General features: G+C 39.1%; 1 protein-coding gene and 1 long non-coding RNA gene across 2 annotated transcripts in view; both read right to left on the reverse strand.

Moving 5' to 3' along the window:
• The window catches only part of LOC110982287 (stalled ribosome sensor GCN1-like), a 95,944-nt gene extending 87,798 nt beyond the window's left edge, over window positions 1-8,146 (reverse strand). The window contains exon 1 of the mRNA XM_087140672.1: window positions 7,927-8,146. Coding sequence (XP_086996798.1) covers window positions 7,927-8,062 — 136 coding nt within the window. The 5' untranslated portion in view covers window positions 8,063-8,146. The remainder of the gene's footprint in view (window positions 1-7,926) is intronic.
• On the reverse strand, window positions 4,070-7,914 carry LOC147797989 (uncharacterized). The gene is made up of 2 exons (XR_015426298.1): window positions 5,787-7,914; window positions 4,070-4,861 (listed from the first exon to the last, which is right to left on the reverse strand). It is a non-coding gene; the product is annotated as an uncharacterized LOC147797989 (long non-coding RNA).
• Window positions 8,147-9,461: the final 1,315 nt, after the last annotated feature.

The following is a 9,461-nucleotide window of genomic DNA, read 5'->3' on the forward strand; positions in this document are numbered from 1 at the left end:
TGGTGCAATCCTAACAGCCAAAATGTGTTTAGGCCTATACATGTACGTAGCTTCCTGCAAGGTTTGTATTACACCTGTAAACAGGGCCATGCGTATACTTCTTCGTTGATATAATGGGCCCGGAACTGATTGATAGGGATTTCTCTTGATCAAGTTTATCAGGCATGTCCAGGGACATGATCAGACATCTGCTGGATTTCATGAGCTGGGTCTAGGCTTGTATACCATGCTTACAGTTCTGGGAGTAGGAAGGGAAAACCTATGGAAGGTACAATATGTGGTCTCTGCTATCACCTGACTACATATATGTCCAGATGTTTAAAAAGGCGATTCATAGAGTCCGCATCATTTGGACTTCAGGTACGTCAAGGTTGTTCTAACCATGCTTACGGGGAAAATTTGAATGAAAAAGTGGAGTTTAAGCTGCCAATCAATTACATGTACAGGTACCTCAAAAGTTCGATTCAAAAACCCCATCACATTGTGACCCCATCAGCCCACGTAAACTACACTGTACATTGGCGCGAAGTCACACGGAGTACACTCAGTTTCTATGTTATAACGGTAACTCTATTATTGCAGTATCGAAAATTTAGAATTTTACATTGCCAGTGAGTTCCCATTCGCCAATATTCACCCAGGTAATCAATAAATTATAGCCTGAGGATAAGTTTTATTAAAACAGAGTGAAAATTCTGCAAGTTACGGTAAGTTTGGATAATTGTTAATAAAAGATGGACATTTCCAAAATTTGAAAATTTCCCTTCGTATTTGTCATTAGGCACTAGGCACTGTCGATATTGTATATTGGCTGATATCGATATATCATTTTTTAAATCGATATATCAATCTTTATTCATTTTAATTTGCACCTTAACTTACAGATCTCACACCATCTACTGATAAGCGTGAGAGCGGTTTGGACTCTATATCCTACAGTACACCTTTGTAGTCACAGCTACAAAAACTGAACTTTTTGCACCAAAATGTCCCAGACAGTGCAACACATGGCATATGTCCCAGATAGTGCGACACATGTCCCAGATAGTGCGACACATGTCTCGCACTATCTGTTAGTGGTTCTGCACTATCTTTTTAAAATTTTGTACATATAAAATCTAAAATGTCCAATCAACCATTGTTACTTAGATATTATCAACGAATTATGTTTCTTTAGAGTGGCAATGCATATTTACGATTATGCAAATAAGGGTGGAGTTTGCAGACCGATGTCAATAGAGCCTGAAAGTAAAAGGTCATGCAGCAAGCTTCCGAAAACCTTGCGAGGTCCTCCTATGGGGATTTTACATTGGGCCGTCCTATCACCTTCAATAATTTTTGGAAGAATAATTCCTAACTGGAACCACCGCATGAAACACTAATGTTGGAATTTTATCTTTGTCTTCCTCAAGTAATATTTGGGAAAAGTTACACGGAGATAGTAAAAAAGGAATTTTCTTACCAACTTTTCACTTCCGGCTATATCATACCTAGGTCTCCATGTTCATGCACGTTTGTTTTAACTGCCCGTGCTTGCGTGAAAAGGAGATTGTACAATGTTGCAAAGATTTACCTACTTACAGTCGATTGGTTCCAGATTCCGTTGAGTTGACATCACACAGTTGGTGTCAGCAAAGGTTAGATAAAAGATTAGAATCTTTCGTAATTGAAGTAGAATATTGCTTTAAGTTCACTACTAATAAATTATAAGACTGTGAAAAACATTTTGATCTGTTTTTATTTCGACAGAATACCATAAATTTCAAACCATAAATGTTCATCTGCGTATGAGACCGTCTGATTGCACTGTTCTTCATGTATTTAAGATTTTCGGAAGTGATGGGTCAGGATCAAATGGGTCATTTTGGCAGGATATTTCTCTTTTAGATCTGGTGATTTTTAAGTTTCTATAAATTGATATACTAGCAAATATTTTCCAAAGCCTCTTTTCCCAGTTGGATTTTTAAAGAAGTAACTGAACGAAAAAATATTGCAAATTCCAAAATTTTTGCACGTAATTTTTGCTATCCAAGGGTTCCGGAAGCGTGCCATCAGGGGTCAACTTGCGAATACCAACTGCAACCAGGCTTCCAATTAGAAAAAATATTCTACGTGCACCACGTGTGCATGCAATTGTGCCTACCGGGCAAAAGTTTCTGTAAGTGTTTGGAGTAACAAAATGCGTAAAATCGGATAGCTGAAAATCAGAAAACAAAGAGACAATTTAACAGTTGATTGTAAACCTCATTTTTGCCAGCAACTCGATGAAATCCTTGATTGAATTGTGTTCTTTTTATGCCCATGTATAAAGTTTTGTAAATAAAAAAGTTGTAAACCAGAATTGGAGAACACTTTAAAACTGAGAAGTTTCCGCCTCATCCTTTTGGCAGTCACATTCTTACAGTGTACACGTACATTTGACAATGCAACGGAACCATGCAACGGAACCATACAACACACATGCACATGCGCTCTAGAGGGGTTGGTGTCAATGCATCAATTGCTGTAACCCCTATGCTAGTCTTTCCTCAAGAGGTAAAGTTGACTACGTACAAGTTAGCTGCATGTACGTTGTATGTGCACTGTCCCTGGTAATGCCAACGTTCTGTGCAATTGTATTTAGGCTATGTCCATGGTAAGTTAATTTTGAATGAAATACATGTAGTTCAGGTCTAATGAGGTGGTTATAACTTTCAGGGAATTAGAACTTGGAAAGCAGACCTTTTTTACAATTGTTTCAGACATCTATAAAAGAATGAGCCCACCAAGAAAACTAGATTTGTGATACCCGCATATTTATTATTCATTCCGCAGACACCAATTTAACTTTTAAAAGTAATAAGATGAATTTAAGATTGGGGTAAAAAGTTCTGGTGAAACAAAGAAAGTCTTCCCTTGCAGGAGTAATAAGTGTAAGGTGATGCAAAACAATTGTTCCCATGTCGTTCTCTTGTCATTTGGCATCTTTACAGAGACAGGAAAAATTGACTCAAGTACAGTTTAAGTGGATCATTATTGCAAAATGAAGTTATTCTGTTTCCTCTGTAAATGAAATCATTGTTTATCTTTATTTATTCATAAACATAGAAGTTTAAGGGCCATTGTAGAAACTATTTCTTGATACTGCGATAACAGAGACTCCACCTCTACCTTCATACTTTGCACACACAGATTGTAAAAAACTTCATCCATTCAAGGAACCTGACTAAATTTGCTATTAGTCTTTGTTCACAGTTTTCTTTGCATCATTAATGCTGCCGTTTTACCCCATAATTTCCCTCAAAAACCAAAGCCCCGGTCCTCTTTTCTTTCTGATATGAAAGAGGACATCACCCCCAACTTAGCCAGGTAAATTGTTTGGAAAAGGTAGACTTTATTTTGTTGTTATAGGAACAGGGTGCTAAAGGTAATGAACACCATGAATTGAACCACAGACAGAATCTTAACACTTGAGATTGGTTAAGCTGTTAAGAAGAGTTAAACAACAGCAAAAATAGAATAATTCAGGAAGGTGAGCGAGCAATCTATATTTTGATCGGGAAAAGTGATAACTACTACAATAATAGTAGTCTACATGGAGTAGGCCTAACGTTAGTGTAGGTGAGTTTGAGTTCTCGAAGTAGGACTCGGCTACTTCCTGAACAGTAAGGTGCTACTCAGTAGATTTTACTGCACCTTTTTGATTGTTTCGCACGCTATGGCATTTGGAAATCAGCTCAGTAGTCGTACCAGATGAAACCTCCGTTTGCACTTTCTGAAAGCACATCTTCTGCTAAAGACCCTTTAATAATAGCTAACCTATAGAAGGATCCCAGAGTGACGCTTTTAGTAGGCATTTCAGATGATTTCCAAATTATCTCAGTACACAGTTAATTTATAGCAGATATGAAAGAGTATATCTTCAGGAGTTTAACAGTGAAAAAATAATTCAAAACGGCCAAGCGGTTCTCAAGATACAGCCATTTGAATATCGCAAAAAACTGTCTAATATTGACTCCCAGGTCAAAGGTCACCCTTTGTTTTTTCTTTATAAAGTGAATGGCACCAGGAAAAGCTCACTTAAACAAGGTTTTTCTTCTGTTACATTGGAAGGACACATTTTATTTCTGTCAAACTTGGCATTCTTACAAATTTGCACATCACTACTACAAATTTCCACATTTAAAATACAAATGTATACCTGATTTGCATATTTAATTGATATAAATGTCAATAAACGAGATGTCCTGACTCCTGGCAGCTGTAGGCTTCGATTTTATTTCTGATGTGGTGGTAACATGTATGTTGGTAAACATTACTGTTTGTCTTATCTTAAATAAAGCCATTTTCTAATTTATTAATCAATATATGCAATGCGTAAAATTGATCAATTTGCATAAATAATTATTCGTGTTTTTAACAGTACAGCACCAATTATTGGGATTGTTGAGGATCAATGCCACGTGTACGGTATACTCCTAATGTATTTGACACACCCTTTACTCCTCAGAAACTACAGATGAAAGTTCAATTCAGTGAAAATGATTTGCATATTAATTACCTTTAATTTGAGAAAAAATTGGAACAAGACAACCTTAAGGAATTCCGCAAATATTTGCAGTAAGTAAAGAGAGTTGTGGATTTTTACAGCCCTTTGGGTGCAATGCCAACTGTCACTTTCATATCACAGAGCTTTGACTCCTATCACACCTGTGATTTTAGTTTCAGTATACTAACAAATTCAATGATAGTTCTGTTTGGATGTAGCTGTGCAGTTCAAGGACGAGTCCATTCTTGACGTGGGTTTGCACTGGGAAGCTTGGTCCATCCTGAGCGAAGTGCCTCCGGTAGATACCAGCTTCCTTGGCATATGGTCCAATATCTAAAAAGTACACACAAAATAATAAGATCAAATATATAGCGTCTGCCATTAAACAAAAGTATAGATTATTTGTATGATTTATCATTAAAGGAAAAGAACAGGCAACAATTTAAAGGTTATTCTGTATTAAAATGATACTGATCACTATTGTTCTAGGCATGTTTCAAAAGTAATCCTAAAAGTAGGAAAGTGTCCATAAATAACATGAAGTAAGTTACTTAGAAAGTTGCATTCTGCTAAAATTCTGTTCAGAATTGCAAAATGATTGGGTAACTTTAAAAAGAAGATTTTTCGAGATAGGCCTAGCAAACATTATTTTTGGAGTATTTTTTTATGATCAACCTTAAATTGGAGTAGATCGACCAGAAAGTCCAAACAAAATCTTTAAGTTTACAAATTGGCTTTGCTTTCTTTGATTATATTTTTTCCTCATACTTTGATAAATAAACCCCATTGAACAATGTCAAAGACACGTTAACGCGGTGTTCACTTCATGACGTGAACACCTGAACAGTTTATCACGACATAGAAACCACCGCAGGAGATGATTTTACGGAGCACATATTCGTACAATGATGTCATTTTTTAACTAAAAAAAAACCCATTACCAAAATATTGGGAAACTTTTTACTCTTTAAGAATGGTATTAATGATTAATTTTGATGAGTTCATGATAAAAGGACTCGAAATATACGACGGTGATGATTCACGTTTACGAATTTCTTGAACTAGTCGGGCACCCAGACTCCCATTATTATGTGGGGGCGCCGTCGAGTGGTACGCAGTCTAGATTTAACGTGAACGATTTCTCTGTGCAAACTGCTCAAACGTGATCCGGAACAAATACATTTCCGGACGCTGTTACTTGGCCAATATTCTTAAAAACTCGTAATCATCAACTAATATAAATATATTTTATACTCACGATGTCACAAAACATAAGATCGTAAACTTCAAGGAGAAACACGGCGTTGAAATGTTGGTTGTGACGTAGCTTCTCAACCACTGGGCCGATTTCGATGTGACAAACACACAATGAACATGAATCCTTCCTCTTTCGGAAAAGACCGGAGGGGTTCGGGTAGCTTTCAAAACACGCTCCAGATTAGCAACGAAAACCCGAATGTCGATCCGATCAAAACCGAACCATGTGCAACCACGCGTGCCGTGCGAGCTTGCACGATCGACGCTGTGACCACTGTGCGGCCAATGGTCACCCCGGGCGTGCTTCCGCGAGGAATTTATTCACTTTTCTCATGAAGTATTTGGTTTTTTGCGCTTTTTCGGGGATCAATAGTTGAGATATTGATTTCTGCCATCCTAAAATTTGAATGGTAAATGGATGTAGGGAACGTTAGATATGGGTGTTAAAACTTTGTCATGTTTTTGTTTTTGCATGGGTTTCATGTCACTTTCTGTGTGTGTGTGTGTGCCCGTGCGCATGTGCGGGCATCCGGTCAATGGGTTTGGTGATGTCACTGAAGTGCCTACTTTTAGCGTCGATCTGCGCACTTCCGTGTTTGAAAACGAGGCTGTATGTGTCAGCTTCAATTCTTAATACAATCAGATGATTTCAAGTAAGGAGTCAAGACACAACATACATAAAGGTATGTTAAATTCAGACTTTTCAGGCTGCAAAGATTTGTGGAAGGGTCTTTCAGGATGACTCGACACGTAAAATCAAAAGAAAAATAACGACAATTTACTGCACACTAACGTACCTGCGGTGGTGGTGTATATGCATGTGCAGTGGGCGTGGTTTAAATTGAAGTGGAACCACACTTACAAACCGGATACTGCACGTACTGTGTCGACTCCGCGGGTGCGTGAGACGAAGTTCAACACAGAGAGCCTCGGTTTCGACGCGGATATGCGCAGACGATGCTTATGTGAAATCCCTCTATATGGAACTACCGGGCATGATTGTATATTGTAGCATTTAATGTACATTATTGGCAAAAAATGAAGTTTTTTCTACCATCTTTGTTCTTGAAGTTCCCCATCCACTCCCCAGAAAGTGGAGAGTGAGAATCTTGTTCATGAACAATGTTCGCGTGTTAATTCTCCCTGTTTCGAATATGCCAGATAATGCAGATAACGCACAATTGCAGAATACCCCGCCACTCACTGTGCCCACCTCGTAGCCACGGATACGGAGTCACTTCTCCTCCACAAGGCCCACTTCGTATCCCTGTATCCGTGTAGCCACTCCCTGGGACCCACATTGGACTTACAAAATTCTTCTGCCTTCCCCATTCACTTTGCCTTGCAGGACGCACAAGGCCTCTTTGTATCCCCGTAGCCGCTTCTTGGGACCCACATTGGACTTACAAAATTCTTCTGCCTTCCCCATTCACTTTGCCTTGCAGGACGCACAAGGCCTCTTTGTATCCCCGTAGCCGCTTCTTGGGACCCACATTGGACTATAAAAACTTTTTGTCTTCCCCCAGTGAGTTGTATGTAATCTAAGTGTGTGCATCGTTCTCAAAAATGACTTCAATACTCTACACAACTTGTACCTTGAAGCAGCAAGGATAACCTGGAAGTTGAACAATCTCCACTCGACTACGTACATGTAGCCATGGATTTTTAGGGGGGATTTTTGCATGGCAGGGTATTCTGCTATTATTCCCAGATGTGTACAGATTGTCAAGGAATGAGAGGTAAGGATGGTAGAAAAAAACGTCATTTTTTGCCAATCAAATAGGCCTACTAGGTTAAACACTACAAAATACAATCATGCCAGGTAGTTCCATTGGTTAGCTATAGTATAGGGCATGTAGGGCGGTGTACACTATACATGTAGAGTCTAGGGAAGATTTGCTTCAGAAAGCACAAAGGTCTCATGTGTTTCACAGCGTGCGGAACCATCAGAAAGGTGGAATGCAGTAAGGTCTACGGAGTAGCACCTTATCGTTCAGGAAGTAGGACTAGGAGTAACGAGGACTCTATGTCTGCTACATACACAATGTACTGTACGTCTACAGTGTACATGTACATGTAACGTCGGTACATATAGGCCTACTTGATAACAGGCCAACCTTGCAAGGCCTACTTTAACTTACCAGATTTGGTGACAAAAACCGACAACTCGGACAAAATGAGACATCTCTCCTTTGTCTTAGAGGTCGTCACTTTGCTGAAGAACTCCTTTAGTAATGATGACGGCTCTGAAGTAGCCATTTTGACAACAGATCTCATGAACTTGGTGCAGGACAGTCCGTGACCGACCTTTCTGTACACGTGTTAAAAAAATGCTATATCGTAAACGGCAAGAGCTCCATTATAGTTGTGCAATCAACATGCGCATGTTATACGGAAGCCGGATAGTGCCACGGAATAGGATACGAACTTTTTTCAAATAACGCGTAACTATTTCTTTTGGGGGGAGGGGATACGATTTCTGGCGGCTGCTGTAAAAAGGTAAATCTACCCGTCCTAAAAAAAAGTGTCCACTGGACACATTTATGTGGTTGCAACCCAGACATGCACATCTCTCGAGTCCGAGTCACAAAGCTAGTCACGGTCCCCAGGCTTTATTATTGTATTGGAAATAAATTCCAGATTCTGCAAATGAGCACTTGCAGAAAGGAAACAGTTTCCTCTATTTTTCTCCTGCAGAATTTGCATTCTGCGCTTGGTCTTCCCTTTGCATTTCTCTTAAAATTGATAGACCCAAACTTGACTACTTCTTGAATGGATCGTGCGGTGACCGTTCTTCGTGCTTTCACATTCGGGCAGACCGCACCAGATCGTCAGACCCATAACCAGCTGCAAAGTTGATTCTTCGCTGGCGGCACTATACGTGATTCAAAGCTGTTGCTTTGCAGGGCACCAGTCTGCACCACTGAAGAGATCAGTGGTCTGTAACCGACAATAGTCTGATACTGAATAATATCATCAGTATCAAGTTCGGAGGGGAAACATATTTCAGTGCATCGATGTCCCAGATCAATCATTGGTAACCACGCGTGCACTGCAGTAGGGTCCGCGTAGGCCTACGTTTCTTTCATTCCTTATCCGATTTGAAAACGAATATCAAACAATCAAACACAAGTCGGTTTCTGTTTTTTTTTTAAACGTAAAATGAGCAAAAAGACGCAGAAGTCGTTTCCTGTTTTCCCGTTGAAAACGAAAGTAATCTTGTTTTAAATTTTAATCCCAATTCATCCCAAGTAATTTCGAGGTGTCACGGACGTCTCTGAGCACTTTTCAAGGTAAAAATTATCTTCAGATTGCGAGAAATTTCCTTGTGTGATGCTCCCTCCTTCTTTTTACTTTATCAGCAACGAATTCCTCGTATTCCTCTAGTTCAGCCATGTTTGATTTGATAGCTTACAAATACATTTCTTACATTATGCAATGAAAAATGGAACTGATTTCTTGGAACAATAGATTACGCTGTTGTTCGTTTTCACTTTGAAAAACGAAAAAGGAAGGGATTAGCGGCGTTTTTGTTTTCAAATGAAAGGCGAGAAACAACTTTTTTCTGTTTTCTTTTGGGGGGGTTCAAATCGTTATTTAATTGGAAAACAGAAACCAACTGGCTTTTTAGTTGTTTGATTTTCGTTTTCAAATCAAAAAACGAATGAACGAAAAG

This window comes from Acanthaster planci, linkage group LG09 (genome assembly GCF_054643075.1).
Source record: "Acanthaster planci isolate LZ-2023a linkage group LG09, COTS_SCS, whole genome shotgun sequence".
Taxonomy (NCBI): Eukaryota; Metazoa; Echinodermata; class Asteroidea; order Valvatida; family Acanthasteridae; genus Acanthaster; species Acanthaster planci.